Source organism: Meriones unguiculatus, chromosome 6 (genome assembly GCF_030254825.1).
Source record: "Meriones unguiculatus strain TT.TT164.6M chromosome 6, Bangor_MerUng_6.1, whole genome shotgun sequence".
Taxonomy (NCBI): Eukaryota; Metazoa; Chordata; class Mammalia; order Rodentia; family Muridae; genus Meriones; species Meriones unguiculatus.
In genome coordinates this window covers 122,436,779-122,464,267 of record NC_083354.1, presented here as the reverse complement: position 1 = coordinate 122,464,267, position 27,489 = coordinate 122,436,779, and the positions used below count along the sequence as shown (strand labels likewise).

General features: G+C 43.8%; 1 protein-coding gene and 1 non-coding gene across 2 annotated transcripts in view; one reads left to right on the top strand and one right to left on the bottom strand.

The window, feature by feature from the left end:
* The first annotated feature begins 9,452 nt into the window (after nucleotides 1-9,452).
* Ca8 (carbonic anhydrase 8) overlaps nucleotides 9,453-27,489 on the top strand; it is a 91,133-nt gene continuing 73,096 nt past the window's right edge. The window contains exons 1-3 of the mRNA XM_021645023.2: nucleotides 9,453-9,645; nucleotides 10,327-10,518; nucleotides 20,183-20,307. Coding sequence (XP_021500698.1) covers nucleotides 9,546-9,645; nucleotides 10,327-10,518; nucleotides 20,183-20,307 — 417 coding nt within the window. The 5' untranslated portion in view covers nucleotides 9,453-9,545. The remainder of the gene's footprint in view (nucleotides 9,646-10,326; nucleotides 10,519-20,182; nucleotides 20,308-27,489) is intronic.
* Nucleotides 25,814-25,945, bottom strand: LOC132654969 (small nucleolar RNA SNORA17). Its single transcript, XR_009592569.1, has one exon. It is a non-coding gene; the product is annotated as a small nucleolar RNA SNORA17 (small nucleolar RNA).

Sequence of the window (27,489 nt, the reverse complement as noted above, 5' to 3'; positions counted from 1 at the left end):
AATATCAGAGATCAGACCTCTACTCTTGCCTGATGCGTCTAAAACAAAAAGGGGGAACTGTAGAGAGCTGCGGAATGCTATGCCTTAAAGATGGAGCTGGTTTCCGCCTTCCACCTTCCCGATGGTGAGTGCTCTCTGTCACGAACAATTCCACATTTGGCTAAGGCCGAGGATCTGGCTTGCTTCCATGTATGTGGACCTATCTGCATTGCCCACGTGGCACGCCTGGGTTGGCTACCCAGAGGCTATTTAAGCTGTGGGCTGGCTTTCCCCAGGGTCCGAGGATTGTTCAAGGTTCCTGAATAAACTGCATTGAAAAAAAAAAAAAAAAGAAAAAAGAAAAAGCAAAAAAAAAAAAAAAAAAAAAAAAAAAAAAGATGTGCTTGCAGAGGAGGGTTGGGAGCTCATCTTTTTAGTAGTCTAGCCTTTGACTCCCTTTTCTGTACATAAGTGGAATCTTCAAATAATGCATAGAGTGCTGGTAAGTCTTCATTTCCAACTTGATGGGATTTACAGTCACCTAACATAGAAACTGGTCCTGATTGAAGGGGGTTGTTGCTGTGCTAACCCTCTCCCTGTGGTTTGTAGGCAATTGTTTGGTTCATAAGACTGTGGAAAGGTTTAGAACCATGGGCTAGAGAAGACCTCAAGTCTTGCAAGTAGAACTTAATGGGCCGCGCTGGTGAGAGTACAAAAAAACCAGAGTATTGACTGAGGGTGAACGGTGGGTGCTGGCTTAAATGGCCATGCATGCTTCATTGGCAAATAGCCTGTAGACATTCTCCTGGTGAGTCCTGACATTTTGAGTGAGGCTGAATTAAAAAAATAAAAAATATAGTTTGTACCTTGGAGAAAATTTCAAGCCTACCTAAGGAGCATCGCATTCAGGTTCTGTGTTTACCCAGGCTTATCCACAATACAGCTTTTGTGTTTACAGCGCAGTAGAAAAGAAGGGAGTGTTCACTTTGGTGAGAAATGGGTGAACAAATGAAGTTGTGGAACAAGGAGAGTGTGGGGAGAGACACTGCAACTGTTAAAGTTAAAGAGCTTAACACAGTTAAAGAGAAACATAACAATCTGCACTGGGATAGGAGGTGCTTTGACCATAAGACTCCACTTACTGAAGGCTCCCACCTCTAAAAATGCAGATTCACTTGAAAGGGGATGGGATGACTGAGGATATCGTTGAGGGCATTCTCTGCTCTAAAACAACCGCCTAGAAAAGTTGTTTTCCCAGGTTCAGCTGCAACAGCGCACAGAGGACACTACAGCTGTGACAGAAGGGGTCAAACTTCATCTTTTAAGTTGGCAACTCGTTTGGCAGACAGGCATTACAGGGTCATGGAGGATTTGTGACAAGGTCCCAGAATGCCAGGCAATGTGTAGCTGGGTTAGATTTCTTGCACGGAAAACTGAGAGGCCACTGCCTGAATCTCTAAAGGTGAAGCTCAAGTTGTAGAGGGGCCCCTAGGATGCTGGAGATGCCAGAATGCAGGACACTGATGCAGGAATGGGGTAGGTAGCCATGGAGTGGAGCTGGCCTGAGAGAAGCTGCATCCTGGACATAGCAGTGCTGAAGGGTGAGGGCTACCCAAGACTATTGGATCTCAGTTGATGTCTAAGAGCTCCAGATGCTGGGTACGGAGCTGTGGGATTTGTATTTGCTGAGTTAGGTTTTAGTCTTGTATTGGCCTCATATTCCTTGTTATGCTCCTATTCCACCCTTTGGAGATGGGAATGCTTATTATCTGTCATTGTATATTAGAAGATGTTACTTGCTTTTTGATGATTTCATAGGAGGAGCTTATAGTCAGGAGTCTGCTTTGAGTCCGAGAAAAAAATGGACCTTTGAAATATGTTGGGACAATTAAAAACGATAGGATCTTTCAGAAATGGACTAAGTATATTTTGAATTATGAGATCAAAGGGAGACTTAAGAAGTCAGGAGAAGAGTGTTATGACTTAAAATGTGTTTGAGGGCTGGAGAGATGGCTCAGCAGTGAAGAGCACATTTAGTTTCTGAATTTATTTATTATGTCTACGTTATACCTTATGATTTGGAGATAAAAACAGCATCTGGCTAGTTTTTAAAAATTAATTAATTAATTAATTTTTTTTAAATTTATTTTTTTTTCAATGCAGTTTATTCAGGGACCTTGAACAATCCTCGGACCCTGGGGAAAGCCAGCCCACAGCTTAAATAGCCTCTGGGTAGCCAACCCAGGCGTGCCACGTGGGCAATGCAGATAGGTCCACATACATGGAAGCAAGCCAGATCCTCGGCCTTAGCCAAATGTGGAGTTGTTCGTGACAGAGAGCACTCACCATCGGGAAGGTGGAAGGCGGAAACCAGCTCCATCTTTAAGGCATAGCATTCCGCAGCTCTCTACAGTTGGATACCATAAAAAGCTAAAATGATACGCTCAGGATGCGAGGCTAAGCACTGCACTCAGGGTCAGCCGCTTTCGACCCAGAGAAGAGCATGTCTGATTGCATGCGGGTTGATGCCCCAGGTCCCGCCTCTGAGAAAAAGGTATCGGATGGGTCTGATGCTCTTTGGGTGGATGACACCTAAATGAACATCGGTACAAAGTCCCAATTTATTTCTAATATCAGAGATCAGACCTCTACTCTTGCCTGATGCGTCTAAAACAAAAAGGGGGAACTGTAGAGAGCTGCGGAATTAATTAATTTTTATTTATAATTTATTCACTTTGTATTCCAGCTGTAGCTCTCTCCCTTGTCTCCTCCCAGTACCCCCCTCCATATATAGAATAAGTAATAAAATGTGTTTGGGTGTCAAGCTGACAAGGGATGTGATTGTGATTGACTACTTAATTATGTTTGAAATCACCTAGGAGACACGTCTCTGGGTGATTCTGTGAGGGTTATTTTAGAGAGGTTTACCTCAGGTAAGAAGACCCATCCTGAACATGGATGGCATTAGTTCCATGGCTCAGGACCCTGGACTGAATAATACAGGACAAAGAAGAAAGTGAGCTGGGTAGCAGCATTCATTTCTCCCTGGTTCCAGTTCATTTTCATACCACCACACCTTTCCAACATGAATGGACTGTTTCTTTTCAGACTGTGAGCCAAACCCCTTCTTTCTGAGGTTCCTTTGGTGAGGGCAACAAGAGAATTGACTAGTAAGACAACACAGTGACTCCCGTGTGTGCTGTGGACCTTGCTTAGTAACGATGTACCAACACTGGCTCATGAAGTGCAGTCAATAGAGGACATGCCATCAGTAGTAGGGGAAACTGGAAGTGAAGAAGTATTGGTGCTTTTCGTTCATTTTTCCGTGTAATAAAAAAAATTGCTTAAAAAACAAAAAAGCAGGAAAAACTCCAGAAATATCATTTATTTAAAAAAGGTTTTATGTTGCAGTATTATTTCTCGCTTTCTTCTACTCTTTCCTTTTAAACAACTCAGAGGTAGTTGCCAGTACTGTCTACCTCCAGACTGACCAGAGAAGGAGGGATATCTAATGACAGGAGTAATATATTGGGGCTGGGTAATATATTTTTCCTTTGAATTAGAATGTTCTGAGTTCCTCTGAGTGCCTTCTGTGGGTAAAAGAGCTCTTATTTATCTTTCAAGAGTGGTCGGCCATATGTCACTTCCTTGATGAAGCTCCTGTTGACACACCTGCCATCAGGTAAACTTGGTCACACCCTTTTATTTCCTTTGAGGCACTTCTGTACTCCAAAAGCCTCCACCTTAGTAACTATAAGTTTATTGCTCTAATATATTTATAAAGGTCAACCAGGCGATTCTATGGCTGATAACATGAGGAAACTAATTTCTAAGCACATGCTGTGTGCTATGTGAAGCCTCCACAGAGGAATAAGGTGTGGGAAGCTCACTGTATGTTGGAGGAAAAGGTCACAAAATACGTACTTAACATGGAATATACCAGGGTTAGAGATCTGTACAGTGTTTTGTGAGTTATTTTTCTTGCTGCTGTGACCAAACACTTTTGTAACTTTTCATCCAGCCTGGCAAGGAAAGGAAACACTACAGCGGGAGGACAGGAAGAGCCCCTCCCCCTTCTACCTTTCAAAATCTCTCAATGATGCTATCATACGAATTCATCCAAGGATTAAGCCATTCATTAGGTCAGAGCCCTCACGGTCTAACGGTCTCTGTAACTATAACGCTGTCACAGGCACAGCCAAAGATATGCTTTATTGATCTCCTAGGCACTTATTAATCCATTCAAGCTGTCAATAATGATTAACTGTCACATGTATATTACAAAAATACAGGGGAAAGGCACTCGGCCTCTGCAGTGAGGAGGTTGTTTGGTTCCCCAGAGAAGGTTTGGTTGCTGTAATAGTATCCTTCATCAGAGCGATGACCTTAATCATCCCAACTGCAACAGAAATCATTTTGGTGCTAACATGGGGAGAAAGCCCTGCTCTTAGAATCAAGGGCCAGTTCCTGGGTTCTTTTCATTTCAGGGTCCTGGCACAAAGCAATGGCTGTTTTGGTTGGTTCAGTAGTGGTATACAGAAAAAAAATGATGGTGGAACCACATAGGAACTCCTCAGACTTTCTCCTAAAGAAAACAGCACCCGGGCTGCTTTTTCAGAGGACCCAGGTTCGATTCTCAGAACTCACAAACTGTCTAAATTCCAGTTTCAGGGAAAATGACACTCTTCTGGCCTCTGCAAGCACAAGGCAAAACCATACAGGCAAAACATCCATCCACACAAAATAAAATAGTTAAAAAACCAAGAAGGTAGCACATGCCACTTCTATCTATATGGATTTGATAATGACTGGTTAGCCCACACCGAAGAATGAAACTACATTTCCATTTCTCACCAGGCATAAAGTTCAGTTCCAAATGCCTCAGAGACTTTAATGCAAAACCTGAAACTCTGAAACTGCTAGTGGAATACACAGGAAAAATATTTTAAAAGATAGGAATTGGCAATAACTTTCTGAAAAGGCCTCCAATAGCTAAGGAAACTGTCCCAAGTATTAACAAACCAGAGTGCAGGAGTGCAAGCAAGGAAGAAGCCCCTGCTCTGCAAAAGGAGCAGTCCACAGAAGAGACGCACTGCAGAGCAGGGGAAAACTTTTGCCAACTATACAACATAGGATGGATTTCCCGATATCTAAATATATGAAAAACTCTAACAATGTAACACTGTAATAAATGGACTCATGAAATGTCTGGAAAAGCTCACAAAGGAAGTAATACAAATGACCAAATTAAAAAAAAAATTAAGAAAGTGTTCAACCTCCTTAACCACCAGGGAAATGCAAATTAACCTTTTTAGAAGTTTTATCTAGCTATCAGAAGGATTGTCCTCAAGAAAACAAGTAACAAACATAGGCGGGGAGTGGGGAAAGATGAAGCCCCCCCCCCCGTGTGTGTGTGTGTGTGTGTGTGTGTGTGTGTGTGCAGGTGCACATGGAAGCCAGAGGTTAACTCGGAGTGTCATTCCTCTGGCGTCATCTACATTGTACTCTGAGATAGGAGCTCTCACCTAGAGCTTGCCGAGTAGGCTAGACTGGACAGCAAGCCCGGAGGATCTACCTGTCTTTGCCTCCCCAGTGCCGTGAAACAATTGCGCATCATTGTATCTATGCTGGTCTTGGAGAGGAACACTTACAAATGGTTGCTGGGGACAATACATCTGCTATGAAAGTCAGTATGGATAGTCCTCAAAAAAATCTAAAAATAGAACGATTATATATGTGATCCAGCTATACCAGTTCTGGCTATACACTGGAGGGAAGCTAAGTCAGCACGCCACAGGGATTCTTATGGCTGCATGGTTATTGCTCCTCTAGTCACAACACCCAGGAAATGGACCAGACTTGATGTCCACCAGTAAATGAATGGATAGAGAAAATGTACATGTACACAAGGAAGCTTTAGTCAGGTCTAAGGAAGAATGAAATTATGACGCCTCCAGGAAAATGGATGGCATTTAAGCTCATTAGGTTCTGCCACATAAACCAGACTCAAGAAAGAGAAACATTTTCTCTTATAGGTTAAAGACAGATTTAAATTTATATATATGCAAGTGCGCACATATAGAGGTCATGAAAATAGAAAGGGGAATACTAGAGGCTTAAGGGTGAGGAGCAAGAGCAACACGAGAGTGTAATGGAATATATGTGAGGTAAATGCAGAAGGAGAGACTATCTGTGAGGTGGAGAAGGACCATCAAGAGGAGGGGGAACAGGGGAGGGCAGTGGTGCAGTTGAGTAAAAGTATAACAAAAGCACTCCTGATACTGTAACAGTGAAACTATAACTTCCTTGAGGGCGGAAGTAGGTATTATTCCTCTGAGGTCTTCCACTGACCTACTGAAGTTCCAGAATTAAAGTCTGCATGGAGAGCATTTTGTCATGCACACCCTGGCTCTACTGTCAAGGTGCTCCCAGAAAATAAGGAACAGGCAAGGCAAGGAAGGTGACAGTTACACCTGATTACCCTAGGATCCAAACTAGGGTAAAGAAAGATTGGCTGGGAGGATAGGAAAATACAGAGACTCTGAGAATCGATCCTACTTTCTCTGTTCCTATGACATCTAGTGGAGATTCTCCCTTTCCAGGATCTGTGATTATATCAAATGACAATTATGTATGCAGATCTCAGTGTTAAGAAATTGTTCTGCTGATAAGGTTTGACCTCAGTTATGCAAACACTTAAGTGTGAGCAGAGGAAGCCAATTTAAAGACTCAGATATGATGTTAGCTTAAGAGACATCCAGAGGAGCCTGTAGAGTCTTGAAGCACCAACCATGGACCATGCATGGACTGGACCTAAGTCCCGACACATTTGTGGCCGATGGGCAGTTTAGGCTTGGGGAGCGGGGGCTGTCTCTGACATGGGGTCTGTCATCTGCTCTTTGTTTCATTTTCTCCCGATGTGACTGCCTTACAAGGCCACAGAGGAAGAGGAGGAAGCCAGTCCTCATGTGAATTGATGAGCTGGAGTAGGTGAGTAGGGGGGGCTCCCCTTTTCTGAGGATTAGGGGAAAGGGTGAGAGAGGGAGGGTGGGACTGGGAGTTGAGGAGGGTGGGGGCCACGGCCAGGATGTGAAGTGAATCAATAAAGAAAATAGTTAAAGAAGGAGACACCCAAAGTCAGTATGTACTCCTGTTCCTAACATGAAGCACTGGTATTTATAGATTCTGATACTGGATTTGGATGGGCTTGTTCTATTTTGTCAATTAAAGAACTGGCCTGTATCTTTGATCTGTGTTTAGATTTACTGATGACAGACCTTTAAAATAACTAGGACTAGAAACAGCATCTTTGGTGGTAATATAGCAGGGGACCTGTGGAGAGGTCTTAAGGTGTTAATAATTAGCAGTGTGTGAGGCACACAGTCTCAAAGCAATTAAAGATGGTAATTGAATATTTGGTCACAGAGCAAAACAGCTCATGTGTAAATGGAGGTACTGCTTGCTTGCTTACGGCAGTTACTTTAGACAAATAAGGCTGGAAATCCAGAAGGAATAAATATGGGCCAAACATATGTTTGTCTTACAGGCAGCTACATTTTTTAAAAAGCAAAGCCTTGTTGCTGTATGTGACACTATTAGCTGAAAACTTCAATAGTAAATAATCCAATATTTCAGCCTATCTCTTGTAACTATGGCACACCATTTACTCATGAAAAACTTAACTGTCAAGGGGAGTCTGATGTCCTTTGATTTGGTAAACACCTTCAGTTCATATACTTTAAATGCAATCACTGGTCACACAATGGCCACAGTGCTGCATCTAGGCTTGTTTGAGGGTGTGGGGTGGCATTACTGATGAGTTCAGAATGGCCCAGGGGTTTAATCACAGAGGCCCTGCACAGCCTTTGCAGGGACTTCATAAGCTATGACATCTGATTAATGTGAATACATATGCAAGAAACTCAAAACAAACCCAGCCTCGTGAAAAAGTTTTCAAGTAGAAAGTAAAAGAAATGCAAAATTCCTTTTAGGAGAATATCAGCAGGAATTGGTGGATGTTTTCTGTCCATGCTTCTGGTAGAAGGATGCTCCAGGCTGCCTAGGGCTTATTAAGATGGAAGATACAGTCTCCCTAAACACGCAGGACGGCAGAGAATCAAAGGTGAACTTAGAGTCTGTTTATTTCAGTCCTTTGGATGGGGAAGCCCTTTCTATAGCCTCTGTGATGAGGAAAAGAAATATTAGCTTGAAGTCTACAGGCTATGTCAGTGCTGAAGCTGGCCAGGAATTTTCACTCTCCAGAAAGTGGTCAAGTGGGTCAACTCCTGATTTTTTTCTCTCTTTAGCTTCCATCCACTTCTTGAAGACGTATGTGATGTGATTTTTTTTTTCTTTCTTAAGTTATGGTCCCAGCATGCAGTACCATAACGTTTACCAATTAATCAATCACCTCCGTCCTGTTTGAGGAACTAACATGCAGAAAGATGTTATGATCTCACAGACATTTCGGAGTGTGCACGGGGGTATAAAAAAAGGTAAATCGTACTCCAGGCCTGAATCCTAGCTTACTATGCAAATAAATCTCCTACAAATGTGGCATAAAGGAGCTTGGGGTCACTGAACAGGGCTGAACACTAGATGAAGCATTAGCCTGGGGTTGGGAAACATGTTTCAGAGGTAAGGACTTGACCTCTTTGGATCAGGGAGAGTTCCTGTTTGTTTCGTAATGTGTGCATTTCATTATTTGCACGGTTTCGTGAGGCGCTTGGGAGCTGTGTACACAGCAAGGTGAGTCTGGAACCAAACACCCCATTTCATTGTCTTTGAAATACATTTAGCAAAAATTTCTCAAAGTATACATACTTCTTGATGTTAATTTTTTTCCCCTGAGATGTTTGTATCAGTTTTTTTTGAAAAAAAAAAAAAAAAACAACAACAACAACAAAAAACCTATACTCATTTTCACTGTGCTCTACGGATGGATTACAAAGTAAAACTCGCTCGCACAACAGCTGCCACCAGCGCGGAGCGCCCTTGCAATCCCAGTGTTTGCTAAGTGGAGGCCTGTGCACTTCAAGGTCATCCCTTTCTCCACAGGGAGGAGACTGAAGCCAGCCTGGGCTCCTTGAGACCCTGTCTCACAAAAACCAACCCCAGCATCACTAACCGGTAAATAATGGGCAATAAACCGTTTCGCAAAGGAGTCTTAGCGTGTTCACGGGTCTTCAACTCCTTCCCCAAAGCAAGGCAACTCTTCCTCTCCTTTTAGGAATCGCTTGGAGCAAGGAGAGCGCCGGGGTTGGGGGTGGAGAGCAGGTTGTCCTAGGGGTCTAGAGGCTTCAGGAAAGGCTGTTAGGGATTGGGTGCAGCGGGCTCTTCGGGTCGCCGCAGCCCCAGCTCGGCTTTTGCACGCTGCCGGGTCCGGGTGCCGTGGGTGGAGGTGGGGTGTAAGGCGGGGGCGTGTCCTCGGGCCAGACACGCCCCCACCGGCCTTAAAACGCGCGAGGCCGCGCCCGACCCGCCGCCGCTCGCGCTCGCGGGGACTGCCACGCTCCGCGCGGCACCCCCAAGCCCGCGCCCACCGCGCCCGCGCCGCACAGCTGCCCATGGCTGACCTGAGTTTCATCGAGGATGCAGTCGCCTTCCCCGAGAAGGAGGAAGACGAGGAGGAGGAGGAGGAGGGCGTGGAGTGGGGTTACGAGGAAGGTAGGCTCGCGGGACGCACCTGCTGCGCCCGGGCAGCCGCGCCGCCCAGCCCGGAGCTGTCGGGAAACCGAGTTGCTCTCCAGTCTTGGGAAGCGTAACCCAACGCGCTTTAGGAAAATGCTCTTGGCCACTTTAAGAAAGAGTTTCCTAAATCTGTCCCCGAAGACCCAGGGCTCCTGATAGCTTTCAGTGCCCATGTTTACTGTATACACGGAGAAAAGCGCAAAAGAGTCCATAGATACATGTATGCGATACTAATACTGTATTTACATATTAAACGAGTGGTGCTCCTGAGCATTCCCGGCTTTCTGCTGTCTTTAAGCCTGTTGAGCGTTGCCGCTACAGAACCGAACTGAGGAGCTGAGGAAATTTCCGTGGTGTTGTTTTCTAGTCACTTAAAGGCATAAGTTTCCTAGATCCCTAAATCAAGGCATCTGTGTGTCCAGAGAGAAACACGCAGTAAAGGACTTTGTGTGTGGTGTTTAACAGCAGATCACTCGCAAAATGTAAAAACCCACGCACATTTCTCATATTTCATCTGTATACAGATGATAGTCATGGTTATAATGTCAAGGATTATGAGTTTTTTCATGTTCTATTTTACTGTCATTAACCTTTAAAAAAAAAACCTTTAAAAAACCTAGCCTCTCTCTCCCTCTCTCTCTGTCATTTTGTCTTCAGGGGTAGAGTGGGGCTTAGTGTTTCCGGATGCTAACGGGGAATACCAGTCTCCTATCAACCTCAACTCCAGAGAAGCCAGGTATGACCCCTCGCTGCTGGATGTGCGACTGTCTCCAAACTACGTGGTGTGCCGGGACTGTGAGGTCACCAACGATGGCCACACCATTCAAGTCATCCTCAAGTCGAAATCAGGTACTTTGGAAAGCATGTTTCTGTACTCTTCTATGCGAGTGGACAATTTCTGATTTAACTTGTGTGGTGTTAAAGGGGGCACAAACGCAGTTTCTGTTCTCATGGTTCTTTTCTGGGAATTATTATTATTTTTTAAATAGCTCTGCGGGGCTAAGGGTGAAGTGATGGCTGTCTCTGCTGCCTGTTCTTCCAAGGCTGTGCTTGGAGCTGCCGAAGTTGCTTGAACAAACATTTACTGAACTGTGAGGAAAAGGGTATGGATACAAGCATACTGATTTGATTTTTTCGGCTGTGCATTTTATTCTAAATTATTGATTAGCTGAAGTCATTTAATCAGAATGCTTTGTTTTTGCTGGTTTGTGAAAACAAAGGTTAAAATTCATTGATGTCGTTTGTGTTCGAGATAAACTTTTCAAGTGAATTTTCCTTTAATAATGACAAGAATAATTTTAACGACAGTTAAAAGCATGCTCTGCACCCAGCAGATATTTAACTGGAACCCCAGATCTTGTTTTTGTTTATTTTTAACTCACCCACTCTTCTTGAACCTAGTTGACATGAATCTGAAAAGTTTTGTGGAAAATGCAATTTCCAGGAAAATTGGCTTTCAGCTTAAGTGTAGGAGAAATGAAAACAGATCAGAAAAACCTTAGCATTAACATTGTGTTTTTCCTGGGGAGTAATGACTAGTTTTCCTCCCGGGAAGAATGTGATGTTAGAGCGTGCTGAACGTTGATGAGCTTCGCAAACAGACTTTGCTTGTCTGAATTCCAAGTTAATAAACTAGGTGTTTCAAAGCACAAAACCATTCGGTTTGTCACTAGGCGAGTAAGGCATCCATTCCTTCCTTTAACTCGTCATGTTGCAGAGCTTTGGTTCAATAAGACACACGTATTCCTTGCAGCTGTTAAGAGTCTAATCAAGGTGAGGACGGCTCCTTGGGGACAGTGAGAGTTTTATGTGGGGTTAGTAAAAAATCACACACTGAAGTTAGACTTGAGCTTAAACCGGAATGTTTTGGAGATGTTTATTGCTGGTCATTATATGTTTTATGCTGTGAGTAGTTCTGTCCTGAATAGAAGTGCCTGGTCCGGACTTTACTCTCCACTCCTTTGGGGACCTTCCTCCCTCAGGTGCCTGTCCTCTTTCTGTCACTACAGTAGTTTCTCCCTTTTGTATTTCAACAAACTTAAAAGTTAGTCAGTGCCGGGCATGTGGTGCACACCTTTAATCCCAGCACTCCAGAGGCAGAGGAAGGTGGGATCGCCATGAGTTCCAGGCTAGCCTGGTCTACAGAGTGAGTTCAGCCATGGCTACATAGTGAGAACATGTCAAAAAAAAAAAAAAAAAGCGAGAAACTAATGATTAGTTTATTACTTTTTCTAGGTTATTTCAGCTTCTCTAAGGAATTTTCTTTAAACTCTGAGCACTATTATTTATTTACTTAAGGAAGCTTTTTTTCTTAATCAAAATGGACTACAGACATAATTTGAATGGTTGGCTGTGTCTCCATTTTCTCTCCCTCCAGCTCCAGCCTGTGCCACCTTTCGTACAACTTCTGTTTTTCTTTAGTAACAACTACTTTAAATCTTAAAAAAATTTTTTTTTGTCTTTTGAGATTATATTATAATTACTTTTTTTCTTCCTTTCCTTCCTCCTAACTCTCACATATATCCCCTTTTTGCTATCTTTCAAACTCATGGCCCTTTTTTCATTAATTGTTGTTATGTACATACATGTAAATGTACATGCTTATATCTTCCTGCATATATAAACAACCTGCTCAGTCTGTGTAATGTTACCTAGCTGTTTATTTTCAGGGCTGAACCTTTAACAATTGTTTCTCTTGTCTTTACTTCTCTATTTCTTAATGACCTGTCTATGTTGTTTGCTCTTAGGTTTAAGAACCCTTCAGGCTTCCTGCACTGGAAGGGGAGGCTAGTCTTATCACCCTCTCCTGTCCTGATTCCGTCCCACATACTTATACTGTTATTAAAGTTAATACTCAAAATATTATTGCTATGACCTTCCACCTGCCATTTTGGCCCGAGGCTGTATTGTTTCCGTTACGGAACAGTGTTTGCCCCTGGAGTTATTGTATTTTTGTGTATTAATTTTTAAAGTTACCTAACAGGAATTCACTTTTAACTGTGACAGATGATAAGCTCCGTCTCAGGACATTCAAAGACACCAAGTTGTCCTTTCTCTGGCCCCTTGGAGCTGTTCGGACTGCCTCTGAAACACTGAAGTACATACACTTTTCAATTTTGCTCTCACACTTTTAACTTCTTAAAACTGGTGCTAATTGTTTGTATTAATTTCTTTTTGAATTTCACCATTCAGTGTTTTGTGAAAGTGAGGCCCTTCATCATTTTATGTTGCTTTCTTCCTGTTTTTGTTTGTTTATTCTGGGTTCCTTCTTTATCAGTCCAGTCTTTTCCTTTCATCTTGAGGGTTCTTGTCAAACACCTAGAGATCAAGCTCTCTGCTGCTAACCAAGATGAATCGAGGTTAGCCTAAAACACTCAGTTCAGGAGGCTAAGGCCGAGGCCTGTTCACGTGGTCAGTAATGGAGTCCAGCGGTGACATGGCTGTGCTAGAGATAGCTTTGGAGGTAGGCTTGGTGTCCCTGGAACTTACCTGCTTGCTGTTTTTGCTTCTCTGGGGATGGCAGGTGGTCGGGGAGGGAGGGCCGGCCAAGAGTGTCAACATATGGTATGGTCCAATTCTCCCGTCATCTGCCAGGGACTGCGAAGGCAGCTGCTTGGCTATGGAGAGTGGGGATGCAGAGCAAACCTCTCTTTCCAGAGACCTTCATTTCCTGTTTGCAGTCTGTCACTCTGTGCCTCCACCCTTATCCAGGCACACCAGTGTCCTTGTGCTCCGAGTCTGCTGTCCTCCTGTCTTTTTCCGTTTGCCTGCTATGACAAAATGCCTTAGGCTAAGTAATTTATAAACGATGGGAGTTTGTGCCTTCCAGTTCTGGAGTGTCAGCGCAGGGTGTATGCAGACGTATCCTCTGATGAGGGCATGCCGTTCTGTATACATGGGGCTTTGCAGCTGTGTCCTCAAGTTGCAGAAGGGTAATGGGGGGGCATTCTTTCCATTCTCCAGGACAGAACAGGTCTTTTTTTTAGGAACAAAAGCTGACATTTTGTCACCTGCAGTGTTAAGATCTTTGTTTTTGTTAGGATGCCAGTGGCCATGTATGCAGCCATTTTTATTTCCTCTTTATTATTTTTTTCTATGTTTATTGTAAAAATACTCTCAAAGAATTAGCCCAAATGATGATACCATTTTTTTTTCAGTATATTTTCAGTGTTTGTGCTGCACAAACCAAAGCTGTTCAAGCCATCATAAAGATACAGTTCCTATATATGGTCCCATCTGGAAACACTGCCTTGGGGCAGTTCTTGGACCCATGGCCTAGCCTCCCCACCATGCAGCTCTGCTGAGACTTCCTCCAGCTGAGGCCACTGGTAATCTTCTCCAGAGGCAACTGTAAAATTCTTATCATTCTCTAAGTGCTGGTTTTGAAGTGAGCTGTGTGGAAACTCTGGTCTCTGACACAGTTACCTGAGGGCTGTTTTAGGTTTTGACTGCCTTCCTCCTGCCAGTTCTTCGTACTCAATCATCCTTAGCATACTGGGCTCTTTAGGCTTCCTCCTCAGGCCTCCTCTCACATCGACGGCCAGTGTAGTGACTGTGTGCTGCTTTGTTTCATGCTAAGTTTCCGTCAACAGGCTGGCCCTATGTTGCACACCCCTTGGCAGGTCAGGACAGCCTCAGCTTGAACAGCTAAGGAAGGAAAGTCAGTTCTCTCTGAGGAGTGCCTTTTGCACTTGAGCAATTTCACAGCTCAGAAAGTTCTGCGGCTTCCCCATTATGTCTGTTTTAGCGTTCTGGACCTACACAGAGCATTTGTGTCAGGCTTTCACACGCACGCTTTGGAACACTGCTGTCATTCCGTTAGGCAGGTGGCATCTTTCCTCTCTGATACATGTGTTCCTTCAATTCCTGACAGCCCTTCATCCCTCAACACTTACTGACATTACAGCAGTATAAACTCACCTGCCTGTAAGAGCTAGGCAGATACTCTCAGCTAGGAGAATAAAAGTCCAGAAACAGCTACTGGTTGTCTGTTTTACCTGTGGTGTTCGAGGGGGAGGGCCTGGACAGAGCATGCCGGGTTTGCCGGATGTTTGATGGGTTGAGAGAAGCTGGAGGTGTGTCCCTGTGCAGCAAGCACACTTGCTCATTGGTTTCCTCTGGCAGGAAGAATGAAGCTGGCAAGGCTATATTTTTCACCTGATGGAAAGAGTTACATGCTGTGGAGGTGGAAAATATAAGTCAGCCACAGAGCCATTGAAGGGAGATTGTTTAGTGGAAATTATTAGAGGAGAATTTTGGAAAGAAGTAGGATTTGAAGTGATCTTGAAGAGTAAATATGCTTGTAGGTTGGTAAGATATGGAGCAGAGAGCTGCAAACAACAGCAGAAAGAAAAACCCCACAAAACAAAGAGAAACTTTCACAAGGATCTGGGAGGAATGTAGTGATGATGGTAAAAGGAAAGGCAAGTCTTTTAGCACATCTGGAAGAAGATGTATTTGTGGTAAAGGGCTTGTGGGAAATACGAGAGTGAGGGTGTGTTAGAGCACATTCCTGAGGCATCACAAACAGGGTCTAAAAAATCAAGACTTCTCTTCCCCATAGGAGTCTTAACTAGCCTGTTGATCTAGGAAAGTTAACATGCCATCACAGAATGAGCTGGGACCTAGGAGAGATTGGGAGCTGGTTGAAAATTAAGTGCAAGAAACTAAGTTATCTGCTACTGAGGCCATTTCAGTTCCTACCAGTAGAAGAGCAGGACTGACATAGGTAATTACTGAGGTGTGGTCTGTAGAGATCTAGTGGGTAGCATGAGGAGCAGGGGAGAGGAGGGAATGGACAGAGCTGGGCAAGAGTGGAGTCTCAGAGACTGGACCAGGGCTCAGATCCTCTCTGCACTGGGTCTGCTTAAAGGTGGCAGAATTCCGTTTGGCCTGCTGTTTGGCTCAATTTCACATCCTGTGCATGATGGTTTGACCAGGCCCCTTGCCCCATTGTCTCCTTGAGCTAGAGAAGTTATTTAAAGCTGTCGCATACATCATTTTGGTTTCTCATCAGTAGTGCTGATCAATCACAGGAATCTTCAAATTTGAGGTATACCAACTAAGGAAAATTGAACATACTTATGATCATGTGAAAAATAGCATAAATATTAGAATATTATAACAGTTCTCATTTGTTGGCAGTGGATATGTTCTCAGATCTCGTAGATTGTGCTGAACTCTATACTGTTTTTTTTTTGTTACATATACTTATGATAAAGTTTACCTTATAAGTTAGGCACAGTACAAAGTTAGCGTAATACATAATAATCACATACAAATTATACATGTACTGAAATACAAATTATGTGGAGGAAGTCTCTCTATATGTTTGAAACTGTTGACTCAGTGCTTTCAGTTTGTGGCTGAATGTAGATTACAAAAACCACAGAGAGTGACTACAGACAGATAAGGATAGATTTCCAGTGGAGACAGTGTGGTATTCGGGCGTGACACTGCCCAAGCCCATATGACAGACAGCACACCACTACATCTGGCCACAAAGGGTAAATACTTGGTTTTTATGAAGGATGGTCTTGCTCTCAGCCCAGGCTGGCCTCCATTTCTCCATCCTCCTGCTTCAGCCTCTGGGTGCTGGGGTTACAGGGGCATGTCCCCTATGTCCAGCAAAGGTGATGACATTTTTAATTGGCTATCGGCCCAGGAGAACTTGCTAATCCGTCTAGATCATGTGCAATATCCACTGTAACTTATTATAGCAACTTTTATTAGAACGGTTTGCTTCTGGGTCTTTTATAATTCTCAATCTAATTTAGGGCAGATGATCATCCCTAACTTAACCTCCTTCCCCTGTATCCATCCACTGGTGACATCTGATTTCCTCTCGGAACACGTGTGGTCTTCCTGGCCTCTCCAAGCCTTTCCCAGGCTCTTCTCCCTGCGTTGGCTGCCCTCTTCTATTCCCTTGGCATATTCTTCAAGGTTCAGCGTGGCTGTCATTCCAGAAAGTTTTTCTGTGATTGCTTCTTGTTTTTTGCATGACTCTAGCTGGATATTCACCTGCTGTCCATACATTTTCTTCACTGTGTCTGACACTTCTTGTTGGGAACATTCTTTAGGCACTGGGGGTGCCTGGCTGCACTGGGGGTGCCTGGCTGCACTGGGGGTGCCTGGCTGCACTGGGGGTGCCTGGCTGCACTGGGGGTGCCTGGCTGCACTGGGGGTGCCTTGTTGCTGTGGAGGTTGGCTCCTTTTGCTCTGTTTGCTCTCTAGTCATCCCACTCAAAATGCGAGTTCACTTCAAATGAAACGTGAAGGGATTCTCCAGTCACCGCTTTTGAATTACATGGTAAATTTGTTCTCATCAAGGACTATGAGGCTTAGACAGGTTTAGGTAAATGTTTGTTCATCAAGTTGTCACACGAGTGTCAAATTTTGTAGAGCATTCCTCCAGGAGCTCCTTCCATGTGTCTTTAGCACCATGGCAAGGTCTATTAAAGAGCAGCTGAGAAATGGGGACGGTGAAGCAATGGCATCAACTCATTGCGCAGATTTTACTCCCAACTTTGTCACGCTAAGGAAATGCAGCACGTCGAATGAGCCATCTCTGTGCTCTGTCATTGTAGTTTCCTTGAAGTTAATGTCATCCCCACAAGGAATCAGCCAAGCGGTGTCCAAACATCACTCTCCGGAACTTAGTGTGCAGGTTTGTAGGAAATGCACCCCACCGGGTCGAGTGGGTTCCTAATAAACGCCGTCTGTAGAAAATGAGTGTCCTAGCTTTAGGGGATGTCACTGAATAGGGCCAGACATTGACAATTTATTTTGGTGTCTGAACACTTGATCTGGAGGGATGGATAAGGCGTTTGTTTACTTGGGACCTCAGAGTAAATTCAGAGTTTTGCCGTTTTAAATGGCTTTTTTTTTTTTTTTTTTTTTTGTGGCCACATGGTGTTGCTATGGTTTCCTTTGGGGTTGTTCGCCAGCAGCAAAAGTGAAAATACCCTGACACCTGGCAAAGCCACCTCTTTGCTTCCTTTCTCCGAGGACCAGTCTGGGAATAGTGCCTCCCTCCTGCCTGCTCACATACCCTCACAAATGGTCATTTTTACAGTATCAGTTCTATCAGTCCATGAGCACAGAATATCGTTCATTTTCTAGTGTCTTTGTCTCTTTCTTCCAAGATTTAAAGTTTTCGTTGTAGAGGACTTTGACTTCGTTATTTAGGTTTATTCCTAGATATTTCATTTTCTTTGAGGCTGTTGTGAAAAGGGGTGTATCTATGATCTCTTTCTCTATATGTTTGTTATTCATGTAAAGAAAAGCTATTGTTTTTTGGTAGTTGATTTTCTCTCCTGCCACACAACATGATAATAATTTGTAAGACTCGCAGCATTGGTCATTTTGGTCCTATACTTTTGAAATGTGGATATATTTTTGTTGCTTTGAGATCCATGTCAATCCTAGTTGTATCACCTTTTCCCATAAGAACTAGCACACTGTTCTACATTCTACAGTCGCTTCTGTAAGTGTGTGTTCATGTGTATCCTACGAAGGGGTTTGGGGCAAATATTTTAACTCCTTTTCTCTTTTGTATGTCTAATTTTATGACATGCCCCCTTCTTTTTCATAGCAACAAGGAAAGCTCAGCCTCTTCCAAGATAATTTTATTGGCTCCCTTTAAAAATGGAGAGTTCCAGAATTTTTCCTGAAGTTTGGAATCAGGTCCATGCTGAGTGTGATGGTAGTGGTGGGGATACATTGTGTTCTTTGGAGGACGCTGGCAGAGGTGCTGTGTGAGACTCCCCCTTTTCCTCTCTGGTTTGGACGACAGTGTAGATATCTGATCTCCTTCCTTGTTTTTCTCAAGATGGAGTTTGGACAATCAGTGGAATGGACCTAGTGGTAGTACACTATTCAGAATCTCTGATGCCTTCTTGAAATGAAAGCTTTGCCTACAACCTTAAGCCTGTATCATGGTGCTCACAGAACAGAAAGGCAGAGCAAGTGTTCACAGAGTTCTGAGTATCTGGAAATCTTTTTGCTTCATGCATTTAGATTTGTTGTGTCTTTTGGAAAATCTGATAGAATTTGCTTCTCAAAGAGTCTAGGTATCTAGGCTTGGAGACTACATTGTATTTTAGTTCATAGATAGTGTAATTTAGGTCTTTGTCCTTAACTCACTGCCGTGGTGGTTAGGCTTCAGCTCCAGGCTTTGTCCTGGGCTTGCTAGCTGGGTGACTATGGCTGACTACACTTAGTCCCTCAAGCACCCCTTTCCCCTCTGTCGCTAGGGGTGAGAACACTAACCCTTGGAGTTTGCTGTGATAGAAGGACTCTGGAATCTTGTGTGGTAGTCTTAATCTGCTGTCTGTGCTTTCTGACTCCCCCTCCTCCTCCCCTTTCATGGGGCCTATTCACTTCCACCTGCAGAATTATTAAAATTTCTCCTGGATGTGCTATTTCCCACTGAGATGGTAGAAAGACAAACCAAGCTTGTAAGGTGCTTTCAATGACCGTATGGTGTATGAGACAGCTTCAGCTTGCCTCTGTTTTCTGCCATCTTGTTCCCCCTTGTTCTCTTTCTAATTTACATATTTCTGGCTGTATTGCTTGCAGATTGGCATAAATCCGGTTAGAACAGGCTTCTGTGCATGTATATATGTGTGTATGACACATGTGTGTGGGTGTTGAGGAGGTCAGACAAGGGTATTGGATCTCCTGTAGTTACAGGAAGGTCATGTGCCGTCTCATGAGGTGCTGGGAAACTGGGATCCTCCACTAGAGCAGCGAGTACTCTTCACCACTGAACTGCCTCTGCAGCCTCCATCGCCTGTATTACTATCAATTCTCCTTGGATATTTTATCAGCTTGTATTATACCTGTTTTCTGGTTGAAATTCTGTTGATGGCTGTAGATGACCCAAAGATGTGGCTTAGCTCATTGATAGATCAATACAGCAAAGGACCGATTTGTATGGGGCTCTGACCATGTTCATATCTCTCCATCAGTGCTCAGCTTAAATAGTAGCAGGGGTGGTGGCTGGGGGACTGGGAATTGGTTAAACTCATCGGTTTATTGGTTAAGCGGCAGCATGACTCTTGCAGAGGACCTGGATTTGGTTCCCGGCACCCACATCAGGTGGCTAGTAACTGCCTATAAGTCTAGCTCTGGGGGATCCAACACTGCTCTCTTGCCCAATGAGCACCTGCACATAATTTAAAATAAATATATTTAAAAAAAAGAGTGTCAGGAAGGATTTATTACCCATCTGTTCCTGGACTGAAAACACAAAACAACTTAAAACATGCACATTATTACTAAGGTCCTATTGGAATAGTACACTTAAGAATTTTAGTGAAATCTGACCAGTTTAAATTTACCTCAGTTGAAATATTTTTCTCATTTTGATGTTGCAAATTAAGTCTTTAGAGCCCAGGAGAGCTTTTTTTTCTGTTTGTTTGGGGGGGGGTTAACAACAATAGCACAATCAAAATACCTCTTGTGTGTAACACTTGTGACAGCACTCAGCAGTGTCTTTTTCTTTTCTCAGTTCTGTCAGGAGGACCTTTGCCTCAGGGACACGAGTTTGAGCTGTATGAAGTTAGATTTCACTGGGGAAGAGAAAACCAGCGTGGTTCTGAGCACACGGTTAATTTCAAGGCCTTTCCCATGGAGGTAAGAGCAACAGTCTTGTAAAAACCTCATTACGTAGTAAAGAATTCAGCAACTTACCGAAAACGCTCGTTTTGAAAGTAGATGTGTAACCCTTGAATTTTATGTTTGCGCTAAGACAAGTGTCAGGTGGGGCAGCTAATGGAGCCACCTGCCTACTTCCTGCGCTCGGAGTGTGCAGGGGGCACAGGCCACGGAGCGGATCAGCACTTATGCTGAGAACATGCCCATCCCACACAGCCCTCCCTACAGCACTTCTTTCTTCATGAACTCATATATGTTCAACACTCAGTTGAAGAATTATGTCTCCTGTGGTATTTTTCCTGGGTTCCCTGCCTTCATGGACTTCTTCTTCCCCTTTATAATCTCCCACTGGACGTGATAGTGTCCTGCCGTGCGCTCATCCCACAGACTGGCAGACGTTGAGCCCACTGACTTCTTGGCTATGGTGTTTTGAGGACAGTTTCCCATTCATCCCTCTGCTGACTTTTTTCATTTGCTCACTGCCAGGCTCATCATAGAAGTTCATGAAGCTGGTGGGTTGCCCCCGTTGGTGCAGGACTTGGATTTCTTTCCATAGGAAATCTCAGTTCTCCCCAAGAAGCAGATGCTCATTGGTATCTAAGCGCCTCCCTCCCACCCTTCCTCTTAGTCCTGTGGTTTTTAACCAATTTCTAAGACCTTACATCTTAACTAACACCAGGCAGGTCTCGACTTCACCTCCACAGAGAATCATAGACAACCACCTAATGGATGTTCTCTTTGGATGCCTGGAAGACATTACAGAGTAAAGGTCATCTACCTGTTGAAAAAGAACTATTTTGGGTTTGCTTACACTAGGCTTCTTTCTCTGTCATCCACACTGTGGATGCACTTCACATTAAGTATGAACTCAGTCTTCTGCAGAAGCCATGTATATAGATCTGCCTCCATGATTAGAATCACCATTGTATAATTTTATATCCCTCTTATGCGGACTGGACAGGATTACCCTGGAATCTTTTTCAGGTTGTCTTAATCATTATTTGAAAATCTCCCTGGAAGCTCTAGCTAGCCCTTTTCATTCAAAGGAGACCCAAGTTTTCAAAGGGAGACGTGAAGTGCTTCAAGGATGGAGGAGCAACCTGAATGGCAGTGTGTGACTCATGCCTGCAGGAGTTCAGGAAGAGAAAGTGGCCTCAAGTTTCTGCTGAGGAAGGTTCCCTGCACCGCCTTGCTCTTTCATTTTTTTTTTTTTTTGCCTTCCCTTGTCCCCCAAGCATTGAGACATCCCCTCCTTTCTACCACCCTAAAAGCATTTCATGTTACCTCGGGCTCCCGTTCTGTCCTCAGCACACCTGAGAAAGAAGAGTACACACCATACAAGAACAGAGAGGAAGTAAGACACCGCACATAGCAGCGGAGGGCATGGCGCTGGTCAGAGGGCAGGGCAGAGCAAGCCCTGCCTTCTGGTTGATTTGAAAGTCCATGTCATCATTTTGTTCTAATCAGTTCTCAGAGGCAGAGGTACAGGGGGAGAGGGGCACAGTGGGGCAGTGAGAGCCACAGACGGGGTGCCGTGGCTCTGCTTGTCACACCGTTGCCAGCCTTGGCGAAGTATTGTTATTTTAGGGTCAGTGGTCTTCGGCCTTTACGGGCAGTCAGATAACTTCCCACGCTAATGTTCAAGGCAGCTGTGTCCACCTGGGGCTGTTTTGACTGCTCCATCCCCTTAAGTGCAAGCAAAGGGTCTATTCTGTGTGAAGATTAAATTTTAACAGCGAGGCTTTACTTCTGTAGAGATATTTATATTTGGGATAATGGAATTACTGGCTCTATTCCCCCCCCCCCCGCAAAGTCCTTAAGGAGTGGTATTTGTATTCTCTGTTATCCTAGATTATCCTTGATGCAGCCCCAGGAAAAATCCTTACGTCACTCACCTGTCATTTGCTTGGGTTGATTCTGTTGGTGATAAATGCTGCGGCTTCACAGGGTTTAGAGGAGGATCAGTGCCCTGACACTCTTAAAAGGGTACAGGCAGCTGGGGAGATGGCGCCATGCTTCCAAGCACTGACTGATCTCACAGAGGAGCCATGTTTGGTTCCCAAGCACCCATATCAGGGGGCTTTCAACTACTCATAATTTCAGTTCCACCCTCGTCAGACCTCCAGGGGCACTGTTTTCATGTGTGTGCACACGTTACTTACACACACACACATACACACACACTAACAATCTCCATAAAGGTTGTGGGTAAGGAGCTGGCTTTTAGGAGGTGGCTCTCCTGGTGTGGTGACAGAGAAGAGAGAGTATGCCAGTGGAAGAACAATGCGGAGTCTGCAATGAGATGACAAATGAAGGTTTGTGTAGATAGCTTTCTACTGATCCCCAGTCCTGCACAGCTACTAAGAACATCTTACCTATGAAACACAGCCCGCAGGATGGTGGAAGGAGAGGGGACCAGGTATCCTTTTAAACACAAGGATATTTTTCATTCTTTTCCCATGTGAGGAGACTATGCATCTTTTTTTTTCTCAATTCTCTTTTCCCTTTCCTTTCCTTTTCCTTTCTTCCCTTTTCTCTCCTCTTGCCCATCTTCTTATATCTTGCCTCTTACTTCTCCTCCCCTTTCTCCTTCTCTCCTCCTTTTCCCTCTTATTTCCCCTTCCTTCCTTCCTTCCTTCCTTCCTTCCTTCCTTCCTTCCTTCCTTCCTTCCTTCTTCTCTCTCTGTTTCTTTTTTCTTTTTCGTGGTTCTAGATAGTGAACCCAGTGTTTGTTCACCCTAGGCTAGTGCTCTACCATGGGACTGCGTCCCAACCCTTTTGTGTATGTTAAGGCTAATGCCAGAATCACAGTCACGATTTTCCCCCAATTTTGAATACAATTTAAAAGCATTTTAAAAATTTGTTTTCTGAGAATTTAGTCTAGAGACATAACAGTAGCACACCTGACTCCATTTTTGGTGATTACTTTCTGGAGAACAAGGAAGGATTCTATTTGGAAAGTCCTCACCTGTGCCTATTCCTTAAAGTGTTTTTTCCTGAGTTTTTCCTCCTATAGTTTCAGACTTCTAAGTGTTACATAAGATCCACGTGGAGTTGGTTTTTGGACATGGTGAGAAATAAGGATCAAGTTTCATCCTTTCCATGTGGAAATACATCCCCAACGCCTTTTCTTGAAGAGGCTGCCATTTCTCCAATGTGTATTAGAGTATTTTTGTCAAAACGCATGTACCTATCATTGTATTGGCTTATTTCTTAGTTCACTAGTCTATTTCATTGTTACATGTCAGTTTTTGTGCCAATATGAGTTTTGATAATGTGAGTCTTAGTATAACTAAATATGGGAAGGTTCCTCCAGCATTTTTGCTCAGGATTGCCTTGGCTATCCTGGATCGTTTGTGTTTCCTACTGTGACAGGTAGCACTGACAATTTGATGGGTATCACAGAGAGTTTGTGAATCTGTAGGATGCTTTTTAGAAGCATAGCTATTTTCACAATATTAATTCTTTCAACCCATGAACATCTTTCGGGCTTCTGATGTTTTCTGCAGTTTGCTTCTTCATTGTTCTAACATAATCATCGAAGATGTCTTTCACTTCTTTGGCCATAAGTGTGTTTGGAATTATTATTTTGTTTTGCAGCCTGTTAGTTATTGGTATGTAGAAAGGTCAGCTGTTTTTATATGTTGATTTTATATCCTGACACTTTGATTTAGCCATTCATCAGCTCTAATAATTTGCTGGTGGACCTTCAGTGTTTCATATACAGAACCATAAATATTTTCTTCTGCTTCCTTGACTTAGCTTAGACTTGAAACACAGTATTGGATAAAGGGAAGGTGGTGGGTACTCTTGCCCTTTTTCATTTAGTGGACATGCTTTGAGCTCTTTTCCACTAGTACCCTTTTGTCTGTAGTTTGTCGTGAGTGGCTTTATTATATCAAGTGATGGATGTTCCTTCTATTTTCAGTCTCTTCAGGGCTTTGTGATGAGCAGGTAATGAATTTTGTTGAAGCCCCTCTCTGTTTCTGTTAGGTTACCGTGTGAGTTCTGTTTTTAACTGTGTCCATGTGATTTATAACATTTGTCGTTCTGTGTGTGTGGAGCCAGCTCTGCATTTCTGGAATGAAGCCAACTTGATTGTGGTCAGTAAATGATATTCTGGCTGTGTTTCTAAGCTTACTTTGCAAGTATTTTACTGATAATTTTTTTTCCCAGAGAGATTGGCTTAATTTTTTTTCTTTTTTGGTACATCTTTATTCAGTTTTGGTGTCAGGGTAATACCGACTCATAAAAAGAGTTTGGTTTCATTCCTTATGTTTTCCTTTTGTACAATAGTTTCAGAAGCACTGATGTTAGTTCTTATTTAAATATCTGTTACAATTTAGCAATGATTCTGTCTGGACATCTTATAATTGAGTTTTATTATTATTGTTATAATTATCATCATCATCATCATCATCATCATCATCATCATCATCATTAATTCAGTCTCATCACTTGTTGCAAATCTGTGTGTGAATTGTTTTATGACTCTGAGACCAGCTCTGCTGCCTGCCATAGGTGATGAAAGGCAAGGGATGGGAGGAAGGCATAACCCTTCTTCTGCCCCACTGCCCAGCAGACAAGAGGCAGGACAGGCTTTTCTGTGCTTATGCCCTTGGTCGGCTCACCTGCAACCCCCACATCTAGGTCCGGCTCTGCTGTGCTGTCCAGGCTAGGGACAGGGCCCATTCTCCTGACTGCTGCAGCAGGTGAGGGGCTGGGACAGCTCTCCTGCTCTCCTTATCTTCCATAGGTGACAAGGGGTGACCATGCTACTGCATGGCAGAAACTTTGCAGGGCCAGCTGTCGCCTAAAACTGAGGTGAGGGGCGGGACCAGCTCTGTATAGCCCTCAGACATCAACGTGTCCTCAGGCAGCCCAGACCAGGAACATGTGCTTGGACCTTGTTGGTAATAGACCTCTGCTGTTGCAGGGCCACAGACCCAGAGGAGTCCCCCAGTGGCAGCACCGGCCAGGACCCCACCATGGTCTCAGGTGGTATCACCAGCCACTCACATCAGGCTGTTCCTCACTACCCTAGAGTCTCCAGTTCTGCCTCTCTTCATTGTGCCCACATCCTTCTGTGTCTCTTTTTCTCCCATTTCTCCACCACTTGCTTGCTCCTCTTAGTGTCTTGGGTCTTCTCAGGACAGCTGTGCCCCGATCATGCCTTATGGTACGGGGCAGGGGTCATCTCAGACATGTTCTACCACTCCAGGCTTATGTGATGCCTGACTAATGGGCATCTAGGCTAGCTCCCTGTCTTGGTCCCATGGTGCTGATCTGTTGGTCATCTCTGGCTCGCTCCTCTTGGCCCCATGTGACAGTCCTCTCTCTCTCTCGGGCTCTCTCCCACTCAGGGCCCTTGGTCCCAGTTGGTTTTTGTTTTTAGTCTCTGGCTCCCTCCCTGCCCTTGCAGCCCGTCCAGGCCTATACAGTACCAGATGGGTGGTTGTCTCAGGCTTGCTTTTTTTTTTCAGGGAATGTTAGGATAGTAATCATTCAGATGTTCATAGGTCAGAACACTGAGCGTAGACACAGCCTCTCTCGTCTCTACCACCTACTGACGCTCATGTGACACAGCAGCCAGACTTGCAAAGCCTATAGGGGCAGGGGTCTTTTTTTCATTGATTCTCCCCCTCCCCATGTTCATATGATTAGTTTCTACCTTGACCTTAGTTATTTCTGTCTACTGACTTTGTCTTGTTTTGTTTCTTCAAGCCTCTAAGGCGCATCGTTACTTATTTGAGATTACTTTGAATTTTTAATGGAGTCACTTGTAGCTGTTAACTTCCCTCTCAGGATTGTTTTAATCGTACCCCATAGGTTCTGATATGTTTTGTTTTCCTGTTCACTTAATTCTAGGAACTTTAAAGTTTACTTCTCTATTTCTTCAATGACCCATCCACCCGAAATATATATATATATATATATATATATATATATATATATATATATATATATAATATACTGTTAAGACTCAGCCCTAGCACTGCTTCAAAAGTTAGCGTGTTTTTTGACTTCTAACTATAGCTCCTTTACTAAGCAAGATTGAGAGTACATGCCATTTCTGGACAGCCTTGTCACTTTGCAAACAGTGGTAGGCTAAGGCATCCATGTACGCTGGAATGATTTATTCCTTTTACATGTAATATTATTCCACATTCATAACCTCTACGTAGTTAGACTCATAGTTTTACATCTTATTTTCAGGTTTCAATGAAAGAAGGAGCTGTCACAACGGGATAAAGGGCAGAGTTTATGGTGGAGCCAAATGTGAGTGAGCATGGCTCAGGAACATAGATTTAGGTTAACCCGAGAGCCCTGCTCCAGCGAGGTTGGAGCTCTTGAACTTTTATAGGGAAAGGACAAAGAAAACAATAGACCTAAGTTAGACACTTCAAATATGCTGGCGTGTACATCTAGTGTGGGGGTTAGCATAAGGCTGGCTCAGACAGTACTGCCTCCTGGCCTTGGATGTTGTCTGACAACATTCTTAGCCTTTTGATTGGTGGAAAACTAGATATTTTTTAGGTTATATACTACAAAGTTGTTTTTTGTTTTTTGTTTTTTGTTTTGGTTTGTTTTTATCTGTCAGGATTTTGGGTATGGCTAGGCACAGGATGTTAGGTGAGTTACAGATGGGGGTCACAGAATGGCTCTTCAGTAATTAGACTCTTGAACGGCAACATTCCAACCTGTCACTGAGGTTTTAATCACTCATGCAGCATGCGTGGACACAGCTTCTTTCCAGGGATTCTCATTCCTGCAGGCTTTGTGTCCTGGCTCTGTCATTTGTGGTTCCTCTATTCCTTGCTGCTCTGAAGTAGCCGGACATCGGCCTGCCTGATTCTTGGCAAATCATGACCAGTGTTTGCACAAGAAAAGCTACCATCACAGTGCTAGAGGAGGCTGTTTTGGTGCCATGCTGGGCCAGTTAAACTAAAAATCGGTCAGAAGTCCAGCGGTGGCCAAGTGTTAGTGTTTTTTCAGTAAAATGCCACTTACTGTCTGCCCATCATTTGAAAGAGGGTCTTTAACTGTTGAATGTACAGAACATGGTTTCAGAATAAATCATAGACCTGAACAGATTGTGCAGGTTAAGCGTTTCTTTCTCTAAATCCCTCCAGGCTTATTGCTACTAGCCATATCCTCCTC